The sequence below is a fragment of the Mytilus trossulus genome, chromosome 5, assembly GCF_036588685.1.
Source record: "Mytilus trossulus isolate FHL-02 chromosome 5, PNRI_Mtr1.1.1.hap1, whole genome shotgun sequence".
NCBI classification, from domain to species: Eukaryota; Metazoa; Mollusca; class Bivalvia; order Mytilida; family Mytilidae; genus Mytilus; species Mytilus trossulus.
The window spans coordinates 84711478-84729030 of record NC_086377.1 but is presented as its reverse complement, the minus strand read 5'-3'; the positions used below and the strand labels follow the sequence as shown (position 1 = coordinate 84729030).

At 35.5% G+C, this 17553-nt stretch overlaps 1 protein-coding gene across 1 annotated transcript; it reads right to left on the bottom strand.

Annotated features, from left to right (window-relative positions):
• Positions 1-1978: 1978 nt before the first annotated feature.
• Positions 1979-10981, bottom strand: LOC134717511 (uncharacterized). Its single transcript, XM_063580009.1, has 2 exons — positions 10924-10981; positions 1979-2977 (listed from the first exon to the last, which is right to left on the bottom strand). Exon 2 carries the CDS (start codon positions 2975-2977, stop codon positions 1991-1993), a length of 987 nt encoding a protein of 328 aa, XP_063436079.1. The 5' UTR covers positions 10924-10981; the 3' UTR covers positions 1979-1990.
• Positions 10982-17553: the final 6572 nt, after the last annotated feature.

The following is a 17553-nucleotide window of genomic DNA, read 5'->3' as shown; positions in this document are numbered from 1 at the left end:
TTTCTCAGTAAAATTTTTAGAGTTTTTTTTCAACCGTTTGCGAATCAAGAACGATACTTCCGAAAATGAAATATTAAGTGATATTTATTTTTACTTTTCAAATTGCCATTGGGTCCCTTCCAAATATAAATCTCATGAAAATGATTCTGTTGAATTTCTTTCAGTATCTTTCACCTGCACAATCTCTTAAATAATTAGTTTAAGTGACATTGAGTTTTATACAAATATATCATGCTTACAAGGGGTATTTGCCAAAAATACCAGTTGAGAGGTACAAATTTCCAGAGCCGATAGGCGCGGGAAATTTGATTACCTCGAAACCGGTATTTTTGGCAAATACCCCTTGTAAGCATGATATAATTGTTTAATTCCACCGAATGTTCCACCTCAATGAGTTTATTATAATTAAGTATCATATGGAATTTCTACTTGGGTGTATATTGTCACGGGTTTGGGTAGCGTGTACGTGACACATTTAACTCTACTAATAAAAAAGGATGTGGTTCATGGGATTAGGAAAATACGTTAATCAAATCGAGAAATAATGTAATACATGTATACAATATATGATTTATTTGACTTCTAATGCTATTTTTATGACAGGATTTCATACGTTACAATAAAGTTAATTTGTTCTTTAGTTGTCTTTTTCTTTACTTTGACGGCTTCATGAGCTAATCTTTTTAAACGGGTTAGTCTGCCTTGTACCAAATATTCGAGCCTTGTACCAAATATTCGAGCCTTATATCAAATCAATATATCGAGATTAACCCCGTATATGAATAAATATATGTACGCAAATGTTCTCTTTTCGGAATTATGTCCGACTAGAACTCACTTCAGTCACTTTAATGTTCAAGTAGAAATTTATATTTTCGTCCTGAATAGCTTGTTTCTTCTTGAAATTTGTAATAAATTGTGAGAATCACCTCAGTAAAGTAATTTTAAAGCTTAAATAAGCTATAACATATATATGTTTTTTATATTAAAGTCATTAAATAAAATAAATTTTCTCTGTACCTTTTCTTTTTGTGAATTCTGTAATTTTTCCCGTATGTCCTATCCTCTTTGATTGTCGAATCCCAGAACCCTGAATAAGCCAAACGCTCTTGTTTTTATATGATCTATAGCAATTGCTAAAATTTAGCTGTCCCTATGGTGTCCCCATAGTTACAGCTAAGAGTGGCGCGAAATTCGCCATCTCTTAGGTAACGACTAGAATCTCGTATTTTCATCCCAACACCGTGTTACTTCTTTTTACTACCAATATAATACAGCTTTCGTTAAATAAACCTCAAATAAACTTTATTTCATTGAAAACTATTACCAAATATAGAATCCGGATAAATTTACCCATATCGAGCCTCTGAAAGTTTCCTTCTATTTTCATCCAAGTACGCACATGCGCAAATTCAACTTTCGAATACACATCCTCTATGGAATTTAGTACATCGGGAGTTTGTAAACATTGACCGATAATACCAATTTGAAATAAAAATGAAATGTTAGCATGCTAAAAGTAAAACTAGAAGAAGTCCAACCGACGTATAACCTCTGAAACAGCTGTTATGTGCTTGAACGAAAGAAATCCTCTAAAACCAGACGTCCCACTTCGTACACAAAATGTATGTTGACTCCTCCACATGTGCTTACATTTACCAATATCATATACCAAATATTTATGTAAATAAAACTATACCATTAACTGTAACATATGTTACGTTGGTATAAGTAATGTGCAAAGTAAATAACTTACACAACCTCTTGTAATAAAAAAGGGGGGGGGGGGGGGGGGGGTCAGTTTGTAGATCATTACAATACCCTCTGTTTTAAGTGAGGTCCTCCGAACTTCAAATTCAAATAAAGACATAAAACATTAAAACTGTTGACTTCATTTATATATATATATGATGCGGAAAATGTCACTGTCATCAAACAACTTGTCACAATTGAAGTAAAATCACTGACTATATACTGTTTGAGTATTTATCTATCTATATGGATGATTTATTCTGTCTCTATAATCTCGGTATTCTCTGCTGTCTCTATGATTGTCCCTATTATCCATATTATCCCTATTTTCTCTAGTTTCTCTGTTGTCTTTATCTGCAGTTTTTTTTCCATTGTTATCTCTTAACCATTGGTTTAACCCTTTTAGTTCATTAGCCATTTTATTAAAAGCCTTGGTTTGTTCCCCGACCATTGAGGTTAATTGCTTCACATTTTCTTCCCCTAGTTTGAAACTCTTGTTAATAAATTTCGATGCTTCTTTCAAGTTCTTATTCAGTTGGGAAGTTAAGTTTTGCATTTGCTTGTCCATTTCCTCTTTGGACGTAGATTTGGATGAGGTTGAAGATGATGTTGTTGAAGAATTGTCGGAATCTACTCTTGGTGTTTCAACAACTGTAGTCACATGCACCACCTCAGTATTGTCCAAATCACCTGAAGCAACTGTAACAGCATCATATTCTCCCATCTCATCCCTTTCCTCAGAATATGGCAGAACTGCCAGTATCTGCTGACTCAGAGTATTTGCTTCTGGCACTTTAAGGCACTCCTCCACAGTACGCGCCACTGTCCTTCCATTTTCCTTTCTTTTTTGGCTGTAATGCTCCTGGCTTTTGTCTTTGCTGAAGGCCACAATGTCATCACTGGATATAAAATAAGGCATGTCATTGTGTCCAAAGAAACTGTCAGGGTTGATGGTAACTCCTGATGTTTTTTGGATACCCACTATCTTCTTGTGTACAGGATATGTATCAACATGCTTCGCTAATTCTTCCTGTGTGTCACACCTGTAATCACACAGGGTGCACCAATATGGACACTGTGTGGCCAGCAAGTGTTGTTTTCTGATATGATTGACGACGTATTTGTAAGAGTTGATCACTGGCTTGGTAGTCTGGCACCTTACGCACTCATACGCATTCCCCCTCTTTGAAACAGGTGCCTTTGCATTTAAGATATTTGAAGCCATCTGAAAAACATAATAGGTTTACATTAACATGATTAAGTAAAATTCCCTTTTTTTCTAATACACTAACAACTTTTAAAATATATATACAAAGTGCCACATTAGATTTTGGTGTGATTTATTCCTTATACTGCTACATACAACTGGGAACCAGATAAAAACTTTTGAAACTAGGACTGATCTCTAAATTTGGGTTTGATCTCTGAGAAATTGGGTCTGAGCTCTGAAATTGGGTCTGATCTCTGAATGACAAAAGTTCCTCATTTTCATTCACCCCTATCATTTGGGTACTCTTGACGCTCAGGCAAATGGGAATTAACATCCAAGTCCTTTACAATATTCAAATTACGATTACCGTTAACTAAATTCGCAAAATATTCACTGTAAGAATATCTCTTCTTACTTTTTAACACTGATATAAAACATTATTATCACTAAACATCTCAACACATGGTTTTGTTTGGGCAAGTGGGAATTAACATCCAGGTCCCTCACAGTAACCAAAAATAAAATAACTTGAGCTTCTATAAAACTCCGTCTATAACTCATATAAAACATCTTCAACGCATGGTGTTGTTTGGGCAAGTGGGAATTAACATCCAGGTCCCTCACAGCAACCATAAAACATAATCACAAATCAAAATCCTATAACTCCGTCTATAACTCATAAAAGCATCTTCAACACATGGTTTTGTTTGGGCAAGTGGGAATTAACATCCAGGTCCCTCACAGCAACCAAAAACAAAAATAATTAATAGCCCCTCTGAACTATTTTCACTCATCAATAACCGGTAACTAAATTTCACTTTAGTGATTCAGAAATCAGCATTCAATTTATCTTGAATAATTTTCCTATTATTTATACTCAAAACTATTAACGGTAGCATAACTTTTAGGTCAACAGTTAAAAGGGACCAGTTATTTTACTGTCTTCGTGAAAATCCATGTCTTTTATTTTTAACATCAGTAAAAACAACATATGTTGAACCTTTATTTCCTCAACTTCCAATAAAACAAACATATAACTTTTGCAAAAGTAAAACCTTTTATAATTTTAATAAATAGAACAATAATTATTACATAATAACATGCACAACTATTTCAAACACATTAAATCCAAATATAAACTGCCAACCAGTATAATTCAGATATACATATATATACATTTTCTATTCCACACAAATATTTAAAATTTTATTAAATATGTTTATTGATTCTTTAGTTTTCTCTTCACTGTTAGTAGCCATTTTGGTGGATTATCTCCCTTGTAAGGTTTTAACTTGTTGTGGTGAATTAACTTTTCTGTTCCATCTCTTGTCAACTGTAGAACAAAGTTTAACTCACTCATCTTTCTTTTGATGATATATGGGCCACTATATGTCTTTTCTAACTTAGGAGCTACACCTTTGATCCTATTTTCATTCAGGTACCATACTAAATCACCTTGTTCATACTTGTACACAGATATTTTGAAGTCATAAATTTCTTTATGTCTTCTTGCTTCAGACCCTAGATGTTTTCTAGCCACATCATGTGCAATTTGCATATGTTCCTTAAGGTAATCTACATATTCCCCATATGAGGTGATGTCCTGTGGAATATATTTGGTCGTACTTCCATATGCTAATTCTGCTGGGATCCTGACTTCTCGTCCTAGCATAAGCAAATTTGGAGTCATTCCAGTAGAAGCGTGGACTGTTGATCTATAAGCAGATGCGAGGCAACCTAAGTTGAGATCCCAGTTCTCTTGTTGTCCCCTTAGATATGCTTTTATCATCCTCACTAGTGTTTTGTTGAACCTTTCTGCTACTGCATTGCCTTTTGGGTTTTTCGAACTTGTCCTAGTTTTCCTGACTTCAAGCATTCTGCAGAGTTCCTTGAAAATGTTACTTTCATAATTCCTTCCTTGATCACTGTGAATTGAAAGAGGTGATCCAAAACGTGCGATTACCTCATTTAATATAACTGATGCACATGTCTCCGCATTTTGATTAGGAACAGGAAAGATCTCCACCAATTTTGTAAAATGATCGGTTACAACAAGAACATACTTGTTGTTTCTTGGAGTTGTTGGTAATGGCCCTAATATGTCAGTTGCTAGGCAGTCAAGTGGTGCTCCAGTCAACAGCGACCCTAATGGTGCCTTTGGTTTCTTTTGTGGAAATTTATTTGCTTAACATATGTCACATCGCATAATATAATTGTTTACTTCTTCTTTTAAATTATACCAATAGTACTTCTGTAGTAGTTTTTGGGCTGTTCTCTTACTTCTAAGATGACCTGAGAGGATGCAATCATGAGCCTGGAATATAATATTCTTTCTTAACTGCTTTGGTACCAAACACTGATAATAGTCCCCTGTTCTATCCATTTTTGAAAATTTTCTGATAATCACATCATTTATGAGACAAAGAGTATCCCATATTATCCAATAATGTCTAGTTTCAGGGCTTGATATCACCATTTCTTCTTTTGTCGGTCTTTTGTCAGCTTTCAGACCTTCGTAGATAGGTTTGAAGTACTGGTCCTCCTGTTGAGCCTTTGCTAATGTTGTATTACAAACTGTTGGCCAATTTTCTATGTTGGTCTTAGCTGTTTTTGAGTCAGTTGTATCTCTTATATTCTTTTGTACCTGATTTCGAGTTTGCACGCCTCTTGCACTGTTCTGCATCATATGTTTACCCTCTGCTATTAATTCTTGTCCATCACCATTGATTACTTCCCTTGATTCTGCCTTTTTACCAATATCTTTATCCTGGCTTATCTCCCCTTCCACTATTAGGTTTGGTGTTTCTTGTCTTTTGTCAGGTGTTTCTAAAATCATTTATTCTGCTCTTTTTTGGCACTTTTTGCATGGACCACATTTCAATGGTTCTTGTGTATCTATATTTGGACACTCACAGTCATGTGGATTATCACAGCGGCTAAGTGCATCTGCATGACCCATTTTCTTACCAGCTCGATACTCAATTGAAAAATTGTATGCTGATAGTACCTCAATCCAACGTGCTATTCTTCCTCTTGGTTCCTTAAGTCGGAATAACCAGATTAAGGCCTGATGGTCGCTTCTTATCTTAAACTTTCTCCCTAAAAGATACTGTCTGAAGTAATCAACAAAATATCTCACAGCCAATAATTCTTGTTGTGTTATACAGTAATTTCTTTCAGCTCGGTTTAAAGAACGACTAGCGTATGCTATTACTCTTTCTCTTCCTTCTTGTACCTGCTGTAAAACTGCTCCTATTCCGGTTCCAGATGCATCAACATCAAGTATGAATTCATCTGCATTGTTAGGATGACCCATTATATTTGCTCCTGTTAACTCCTGTTTTATTCTATGAAATGCTGTCTCGCACTGATCTGTCCACACAAATTTCTTCCCCTTTTTTGTAAGATCAGTCATAGGTCTGACTATATCCGCATAGTTCTTTACAAATCTTCTGTAGAAAGATCCCATACCTAATATGTGCTTCACCTGTTTGATATTGAACGGTGTTGGCCATTGCAGGATCTTAGCAATATTCTGATGGCATGGTTTCACCCCTTCTGCTGATACTTGGTGTCCAAGGAACGTTATAGTTTTTTGTAACAGTTCACATTTCTCTGGTTGTAGTTTAAGATTTGCATCTATTATTCTTTTTAAAACTTCTGTCAGTCTGTTTAAATGTTCTTCTAGTGTGGTGCCAAAGACCACAATATCATCTATATAGATTATTGCTGTTGTCCACTGTAATCCTTGTAGTATCAGTTCCATAGTTCTTTGAAATGTTGCTGCACTCCCATTTAGTCCCATTGGCATGGTTAAAAATTCAAAATGTCCATATTTAGTGCAAAATGCTGTCTTTTGTATATCTTGTTTTTTAACTGGTATTTGATAATACGAACTTGTCAAGTCTAAAGAACTGAAAAAGGTTGATCCAGCTACTGCATTTATACAGTCAGTTATTCTCGGTAACGGAAACGCTGAAACATTTCGTGTCACTAAATTTACCCTGCGAAAATCAATGCATGGTCTCATCTTTCCATTTTTCTTCTTTACAAGTACAATAGGACTGGCCCATGGTGATGAAGACTCTCTTATTATTCCCTTTTTCTGTAGTTCAATAATAGCTTCTTTTTCTGCCTCTGCATATGCTAGTGGGACTCTTCTTGGATGCTGTTTAATAGGAACTGCATCGCCTGTGTCAATTGTATGTTCTGTTAAACTAGTAAGTCCAATATCACTATCATTCTTTGAAAAACATTCTTGAAACTTGATCAAAACTTCCCCAACTTGTATCTTTTCTTGAAAAGGTTTTTCTTTTGTTGATTTTCTATACAATTCTTGTAAGTGAAATGGTATTTTTCTTTCTATTTCTTCATCTTTATTAATAACTTTGACAGTTGGTTCAAAATCTTTCTCCACTTTGGGTACCAGAAACTGTATTCTTCTAATAGCATTGTTATCTGCTTCATGCATGTTGGACTGAAAATCTTCAATTGCAAAAAATCTTGTTTCTCCTTCTTGTCTTTCTGCATATGCCAGTATTGCATCCTGATTGATGGAGGCAGATGTTGGATAAGGATTCATTACACGGATTTGATTGGTTACCATATATCTTTTATGTCAACTAATGTAGCTGCCATTTGCAGTGAGTACCTTTCCTCAAATAAAAGGCTCAATAAAAAATTCTGTATTCACATTATTATCATCTTCTTCCCTTCTTTCAATGTAAATATCAATAACAGCCTCTGTATAACCTGTAATTTCATAGTGGTCAGCTGAAATTACCCTCCTAGCTCTGTCTACTCCTACCTGTATTACAGGTATTTCTACACCTCTAAGTATAATGATACCCCTACTCAGTATAACGTCGGCTGGTCCACTAGGATCATTCTGTAAAATATGCATCCCAAGTAAACATTCGTCTTCAATTTCTGCTATAACTAGCTCTTTCTCAAGCTCTAGTGCTCCTAGTTTTAAAGAAAAAGTAGCTTTTCCCAATTCTTTTATTGGTGTCCCCCCTGCACCTGCTAAACTTGAAGATTTAGAAAGAGTGAACTTATTGCCTGTATTCAACTGGTTGAATATTTTAGTTGATAAAACTGTTCTTGATGCTCCAGTATCAACAGTATATACTATCGGCTTTTCTTTTAATATATGCACCATGATATTCTGGAATTTTCTTTAATAAGTTCCCTTCATATTGTTTTGTGTCTACTGGTTGTCGCTGGCCTTGCTTGAAAAGGGCTCCCTGTTGGCCATCTGGGGTTGCCCCATGTAGTTTAAAGAATTTCTGTTTTGTCCTTGGCTTTGCCTGCTGTAATTATTTGCATTTCTGTTAAAATTGGATCTTGGAGCTAGGCAATTCCTACTAATATGGCCAGGCTGATTACAATTATAACAGACAATTGGCTTTCTTGGCTCTGATTTACTGTCCACTCCCTGTATTTGTGTTTCCAGTACTTTTATCCTATCCAGCAACTGTTGAATCACTTCTTTATTCTGATTGTCGTTTTGGTTACTAGTCTCTGAATTTTTAATTTCTTTATTCTTATGGTCAATCTCTTCTGTACTTGTAGAATTAGGTCCATTTTGTTTCTGATTTTGTGCTCGCTTTAGCCTATATGCTGTATCACATGTTTCTTCTTCCTCTTCTTCAATCTCTGTTTCACTATCACTACACTCATAAAGTGGGCTAGCTCTCCTTATATTTTTCTGCATTCTTCTCTCATATGGCTCTTTAAATTTACTTGATCTTCTCTCACACAAGCACTCAACAACTAAATATACAGCTTCGTCTATATCGTCTGGTTTCTTCACATAATTCACAAAAAATCTAACCTCTTCATCTAATATACCCCTCATGAACCTCTCAAGCAGGTCTTCTTTTCTTTGTTGTCTATCTCTATTTGGATAAGCTTTGTAGTGCAATCTTTTTAACTCAGCAGCATATTCCTCTGCCTTTTCTCCAGGTTTCTGATTTCTGCTTGCAAATCTAGCTTTAAATGATTTTTCATTTTCAATTACTCTATATCTGTAGCTTATTTCTCTTACTAGTTCAGTGTATCTTTCTAACACTCCTGTTGGTAGTTGTGTGAATACAAAATCTCCTGCTTCTCCTTGAATTCTAGGCAGTAGCTCATCAAGCTTCTCTTCATCTGTCCAGCTCCTCCTTCTTGCTATTGCCTCAAATCTGTTTATCCAAACTTTCCAGTCGTCCTTTCCATTAAATGCAGGTAACTTCGGATTTGAATTATTTACTGTCCTGTCACTTCTTGTGTGTGTCTGTCTATCTGTCACCAAAGATGGCTGTTGTGATAAAGGTCTGTACTCAGTAGGTCTTGGTATGTAGTAGTCTTGAAAACCTGTAATTCCATTATGTCTTACTTCTTGCCTTGGTGCAGCATACACGTTCTCTTGTCTGTGTTGGTTTGCTGTCCTGAATTCTGGACTTCTTTGTCTGTTTGTTTCCCTGTTGGAAACACGATCTCCTTGGCCTGAGCAATCTTGAAAATCTTGAAATCTTGTGTTCTGGTAATGCATGTTTTCTATATATCTTTCTGGTCTCCTAAAAATGTCATTATCAGGTCCGTTGTGTTCTCTTTGTCTGTCATTTCCTTCCATGTGACTGTGTGCATTCATTAATGGTCTAGCCCGGATATCTTCATTACATCTACTTACAAATCTCTCATGTAATAATTGTTGACCCTCTGCTTCTAAAGGTGTTCTTGTCTTGAGCCTCTCAGTACTGTGTTGGTCCATACATCCAGATTCTTCTTCGATAGTTTGGAGACCTCCTGACGCTCTTGAACTGTTGCCTAATTCCTCTTGTGCTGTCATGACAGTTCCGTTTATAGGTGTTGATATTTCACGTCTAAAAATAGCGTTGTCCGAACTTGCTGTGAAGATCTTTAAGTTGCCGGTTTTCATTCTATCGGCATTTTCTTCATGACCCTCATTACTTCTTTTCATGATGTTTGCCGTATGTTGATTGATTTCTTCATCATCATAATCCTCGTCTTGTGGTTCACACATCTCCATTTCTGAAATGTAATCTTTATCTTTGTCTTTTTGTGACCTTGCTGCCTTTCGTCTTCCCATGTTTTCGTAATTTATGCACGTTTAACAATAGAATGTCTTTATATCTTTTTTTCAAAACCGAGTCGGTTTTTTTCAAATTAACTTGAAAAAATCACGTACACGTAAACTAACGATTTTACTCCCAAAAGTTTTTGAATCAAAAACGTTAAAAATTTCAAAATCGCTTGAAAATTTATTACAGTACAGTTCACTAAATTTTATTAATCAGGCTGTATAGTTCGATCTCACGAAATAACTCGCAAGTTTAATAAACGAAGCTATATCCCACCGCTGCCACCACTTTATATGTCACGGGTTTGGGTAGCGTGTACGTGACACATTTAACTCTACTAATAAAAAAGGATGTGGTTCATGGAATTAGGAAAATACGTTAATCAAATCGAGAAATAATGTAATACATGTATACAATATATGATTTATTTGACTTCTAATGCTATTTTTATGACAGGATTTCATACGTTACAATAAAGTTAATTTGTTCTTTAGTTGTCTTTTTCTTTACTTTGACGGCTTCATGAGCTAATCTTTTTAAACGGGTTAGTCTGCCTTGTACCAAATATTCGAGCCTTGTACCAAATATTCGAGCCTTATATCAAATCAATATATCGAGATTAGCCCCGTATATGAATAAATATATGTACGCAAATGTTCTCTTTTCGGAATTATGTCCGACTAGAACTCACTTCAGTCACTTTAATGTTCAAGTAGAAATTTATATTTTCGTCCTGAATAGCTTGTTTCTTCTTGAAATTTGTAATAAATTGTGAGAATCACCTCAGTAAAGTAATTTTAAAGCTTAAATAAGCTATAAAATATATATGTTTTTTATATTAAAGTCATTAAATAAAATACATTTTCTCTGTACCTTTTCTTTTTGTGAATTCTGTAATTTTTCCCGTATGTCCTATCCTCTTTGATTGTCGAATCCCAGAACCCTGAATAAGCCAAACGCTCTTGTTTTTATATGATCTATAGCAATTGCTAAAATTTAGCTGTCCCTATGGTGTCCCCATAGTTACAGCTAAGAGTGGCGCGAAATTCGCCATCTCTTAGGTAACGACTAGAATCTCGTATTTTCATCCCAACACCGTGTTACTTCTTTTTACTACCAATATAATACAGCTTTCGTTAAATAAACCTCAAATAAACTTTATTTCATTGAAAACTATTACCAAATATAGAATCCGGATAAATTTACCCATATCGAGCCTCTGAAAGTTTCCTTCTATTTTCATCCAAGTACGCTCATGCGCAAATTCAACTTTCGAATACACATCCTCTATGGAATTTAGTACATCGGGAGTTTGTAAACATTGACCGATAATACCAATTTGAAATAAAAATGAAATGTTAGCATGCTAAAAGTAAAACTAGAAGAAGTCCAACCGACGTATAACCTCTGAAACAGCTGTTATGTGCTTGAACGAAAGAAATCCTCTAAAACCAGACGTCCCACTTCGTACACAAAATGTGTGTTGACTCCTCCACATGTGCTTACATTTACCAATATCATATACCAAATATTTATGTAAATGAAACTATACCATTAACTGTAACATATGTTACGTTGGTATAAGTAATGTGCAAAGTAAATAACTTACACAACCTCTTGTAATAAAAAAGGGGGGGGGGTCAGTTTGTAGATCATTACAATATTGTTTGTATACACTGCAGCTGTGATATTTGTGCAGTCAAATTGCATTGACCGTATAATCATTTCTTATCATATTTTTATGTATAGTCACTAGCTGACCTTTTTAGGATAATATGCTGGTTCTCGGCTGACTACTTCACTAAGTTCGTCAGTTTGAGTGAAACGTAATACAAGTGATCACAAGTGGATTCCAGTTTTATGTGACCGGTTGACAATTCATTTTTGTTGAGTTTTATTTATGACGTCATAGTACAGTCAGGTTTGCGGAATCTTTACGTCATTCAATAATGATGCTTTTTATCCTTTATATTTCATCCGGAACCGTATATTTAGAATGACCATGAATTTGTCAAATTAGAATAGAAATAATTCATTGAGTTATTTTTAGACATGTTATTCCCCTTCTGCCATGGTATTTGCTAGGGTATTCCCCATCTGCCATGGTATTTGCTAGCAAATACCCCGGCACATGGAATTTCCTAATTACAAATACCCCGGCAGAGAAAAGAAAATCTCAATTCATAGAAATTGGTAAAAAATACCATGGTTCTCATCCAATCAAAATACAGCAATATTACATAAGGTGGAATTATACCCAAATCACATTAAACTGATACATTTTTTATTTAAATATTTACATGTTATGTTTGTCACAGATCATGTTTTTGATTTATAGGACAATACTGATTATATGATTTAATTTGATTAACAGTGTGCATTATTTAATCAATGAAAATTATTTGAACAAGATTTTGTCCATTAAATCATCAAACACGGCATTGGCGGATCCAGAAATTTTCATAAGTGGGCCACACTAACTGACATAAGAGGAGACCCGCTCCAGTCACGCTTCAGTGATTCCCTTTATATAAGCAACCATTTTTTTCCCAAAAAGGGGGCCAGTTGGTTCTGACCAGGCATATTTTTTTCAATTGTAAATAACGATGGATTCGTTAATATAAAAAAGAAGATGTGGTATGATTGCCAATGAGACAACCAAAATGACACAAACATTAACAACTATAGATCACCATACGGCCTTCAACAATGAGCAAAGCCCATACCGCATAGTCAGCTATAAAAAGCCCCGATAAGACAGTGTTTAACAATTCAGACGAGAAAACTAACGGCCTTATTTATGTAAAATAAAATGAAAAACAAATATGTAACACATAAACAAACGACAACCACTGACTTACAGGCTCCTGACTTTGGAACAGGCACATTCATAAGTAATGTGGCGGGGTTAAACATGTTAGCGGGATCCCAACCCTCGTCGTAAGTCTGCATAAACAGAAAAAAGGTATTAATTATATTTACTAAAAATAACCTTTACGGTTCGTACCCGGGGAGCAAACGAACAATTATCTACATAGAAATTTGGTTTATACAAGATATTCTTTAATATTAAAAAAAAAATCAAAGAAAGTCTACTTAGAATGAAAATTTTTCCCAAATTGAAAAGGTTTTGTTATATTTACTGGAAACAAACAGTCTGTTCTGAGATAGTAACAATCTAAAGTATAAATGAAACAGGGTTTTGATAAAGTATTGTTTTTAGATCGGAAACGTTGGTAATGAAGAGGTTTCAATTTAAAAATTAGGTAATAACATTTACAGGGGCGGATCCAGGATTTTGGAAAGGGGGTGGGGGCGAAATATGTAATGTTCGCCGAGCGTAGTGAGGAATGGGGATTTGGACCTCTTTTTGGCTATAAGACATTAATTAGTGTAAAATGCACTTCTTTAACGGATCTTTACGTGGGACATGTACATTTCATTGTTAGGGTTGGACTTTTTTTATGCCGTATTCTCACTATTAATTATCTATTAAAAATTTATTGGAGGGTTCCAAAGCTATGTACTAATGCATTTGATGTGGGACTGTCGTTAAAAAATGGACATGGAAAATTCTCGTTTGTTGTATGTTTAGTAAGCATAACCTCACAAATGTCTTGCTGTGAACAGGACATATACACCGAGCTATTCAATGATATTTGAAATACGACCGACACGAGATAAGAAAGACAAACAGGGAACTTTATCCAAATGTTTGTTTGAAATGTTTCACTCAACAGGGATAGTGAGAGTTCCAAATCAACCAAAAGCTACGAATAAATCTAATTGATTGATTGATTGATTGTTGGTTGCTTAACGTCCAGTGGCAAATATTTCATGCATATTCAGGACGAGAACAAGTTCACAATAAATACAATAGGTAGGTTGATATAATGGAGGCCATCTGGGATGATAGTCAGGGAAATTTGGTGTGTCACTGGAAAATGAGGGAAAATTGGATAGGGACAGAAATTTTGCCTTACAACAGGCCACCTACGGACCCCTCATAGAGTTGTTGCAAGGGTTCTTAACGTGCAAAGAGCGTGGCACTCTCTTTACACGAGGCATCGGATTTAACGTCCCCCTTCTGAACGGACGTGACTGCGAACTTGATACATCCCGCACAGCCAAACGGACGCCCCACTTCGGCAAGCGTTTTACTGCCGGTCGGGAGAAGACCAAGTGACCATATTTCTATACCCCAGTCACCCTTGGGGTGCGAATAAATCTGAAATGACAACGTATTTATGAGTGACGGTCGACAAAAGGAGACATAAAGGCCACTTCCAACAGGCAGGTTGCAGTCGAACTTTGAAAAAAGTATTCAATATCTCAGTTCGGCGAAACAGATATTCCGGTCAGATATGGGATTTACAAATAAATAATCAAAAATACACCCGATTTTTTATTCATCATGATTATTAAATGCTAAATGACTGTTGAAAATGTTTGTTTCTAATAGCAGAAAAGTGGACAAGAGTTTTGTTTTCAATCCAGATAAGACCAATATTTTTTTTTTAAGTCAGACATTTTCTCTCAAATATCTCAGACTGCCCCCTCAAATCAAAAAGTCCGTATACCGTAGATTTTAAATCTATCTAGAGCTTACTTACTGGGATCATTATTCAGCTATGTTATTATAGTCAATGAATACGTTCTTGCTCAATCCTTTGTCGCTTTGAAGGTGTCATGATTGTCATCTTCAGCCTATTAAGCAATCAGTATATGTTACTGTAATTTGGATTACAAAATGACTGAGTGACGTGTAAAAATTTTTGAGTAGGTATCTTCTTCTTCCAATACAGTGAAGTCCTCTAATTGAGTATTATCGCACTATTGCCCATGCTGGGTGTGACAACAAAGGTGCAAGAAAATATTTACAGGTGCAAGTTAAAAACAGTCTGATGGTGCGATTAAGGAATACTGCAGCTCAGTACCCCCTGCTTGAAAGCATCTATAATAGTGAGGTACTGTCCACCAAAGGTTGTGGGAGGCTGTTCCATATCCTTATGCTGTCTGTAAGTTGAAGTTCTGGCATACAGTACAAGAAATCGTGTTGTGTGTCCTCTTGCTACGGATGATGTAGAGTGCAGCTCTAGCGTTGGTATTGCTACGAGGCCATTTACTATCCTGTACATCATTACTGCTTTGCAGTTGACCCTCCTCTCGGCTAGTGGTTGCCACTGTAGAGTTTAACTTTTCAGCATTGATGTTACACTGCTGGTTTAATGGTAGTTTTTCAATACAAACCGGGCTGATGTTCTTTGCACACTTCCTTATTTCTGTATGTTAAGGTTGGTGAACGGGTCCCAGACTAACAGTTGATTTAGTTAGAAAATTTTGTTTAAACAGGGTATAGTTGATTTATTATAAATAACGGCCGGTTTTATGTAAGGACCGACAGTCAATTTACTTAGTAAATTTTGGTAAGACAATGTACTATAAATAACGACGGGTTCTGAGGAGGAACCGCCAGTCAATTTCCTGAGAACATTTTGTTCGGAAAAGGTATGGTTGATTTTACTATAATAAATAACAGCGAGTTCTGAGGAGGAACCGACAATCAATTTACTTAAAAAAAATTTGTTCGGACAAGGTATTTTGTTGATTTTACTATAAATAACTGCCGGTTCTGAAGAGGTACCGACAGTCAGTTTATTTAGATTTTTTTTCGGGACAAGATATGATTGATTTTACTACAAATAATGGCCGGTTCTGAGGAGGTACCGACAGTCAATTTACTTAGAAAATTTTGTTCTGACAAGGTATGGTTGATTTTACTATAAATAACGGCCGGTTCTGAGGAGGTACCGACAGTCAATTTAGCTTAGAAAACTTTGTTCGGACAAAGTATTTTGTTCATTTTACTATTATGGCCGGTTCTTAGGAGGTATCGAAATTCAATTTACTGAGAATTTTTTTTCTGATATGGAAAGGTTGATTTTTTCTAAACATAACGACCGGTTCTGAGGAGGTACCGACAGTCAATTTACTTAGAAACTTTAGTTCGGTAAAGGTATAATTGTTAATTTGACTTTTAAAAACTGGCACTTCTGAGGAGGTACAGACAGTCTATATTCTTAGAAACTTAAAATCTGACAAGATATAGTAGATTTTTCTATACATAACAACCGGTTCTGAGGAGGTACCGACAGTCAATTTACTGAGAAAATTTTGTTCGGACAAGGTATTGTTGATTTTTACTATAGATAACGGCCGGTTCTGAGAAGGTATCGACAGTCAATTTACTTTAGTTAGAAAAAATTAATTTCTTTCTGACAGGTATTGTTTTTTAACTGAATACACAATGATTCTGATGAGGTACTAACGCACAGTTCAGTAAGAAAACAACTTTATGACTGCATCTTTTTTGTCTCTCCTGTAAACGAAGGTTAGTTCTGAGGGATATCCAATATTCAGTTTAATTAGGAAATTAAATTTTGACCAGGTATTGATGTTATTACTGCAAATAGAGTTTGGTTCTGAGGAGGTTACGACATAAAATATAATAAGACAATTTAGCTGTGGTACCTACACATTTACTTAGAAAATTAAGGGTTTTTTGGTTGTTTTTTTTGCGACAGTCAATTTACTTAGAACATTAAATTCTTACCATGTATTAATTGCTTTTTCAACTATTAATAAAGGATTGTTCTGATGAGGTACCAACAGATAGTTTTCTTTAAACAAAACTCAATTCTGACCAAGTACACAGTGTGGGAATGCAACTGTACCGTTTTCTTATATTTTGGTCATTCGGGAGACTGTCAAGCGGGGCTCCGACATTCGAAAAAAATAACAAGTTGCTTGTTGGAAAGTTTGATGAATTCAAATGTTACGTTATAACGTTTCTGCTTCTGTTATACCCTTACACAAAAAACGAGAATCAAGCTAGCAAACAATACACCAGCGAACAATAAGATGCTCCAAGATTGCGAACAATATGATCATGCCTAAAAATCGAAGACTTAAAATAACGTTAACAGGACAAGTAATTATAAATCTGATGTCAAATAATCTCCAATAGGAAGATGAATTGTTATTTCATTTTAACAGTATATTTCATTTTAACAGTAATAGTCACTCTGGTAATTTATTTATTAGTTACGGAACTTCTTTATTTGAGGGCCAAAGTTGGGTTCTGTTGACCATACCACCTCCCGTTCTTCAATTCATAATGAAGTCCATACTGCAAAGTGTTTGTCCATACTTGATACAATCAGTTATAGGCAATTGCCTAAGGTTGGCTGGACCGAAAGACCCAGGTGGTAAAAGTAACAGAACTTTTATTTGAGGGCCAAAGTTGGGGTCGGATGATCCCTAATTGCCTAATATTGCCTGGACCTAATGACCTAGATGGAAAAAGTGACGGAACTTTTATATTTTAGGTCAAAGTTATGATCGGGTTACCCTACCACCTCACAGAAAAGTCCTTACGGCAAAGCTTTTCTCCAATCAATAGGCAATTTATTAAGGTTGCCTGGACCCAAAGACCCAGTTGAG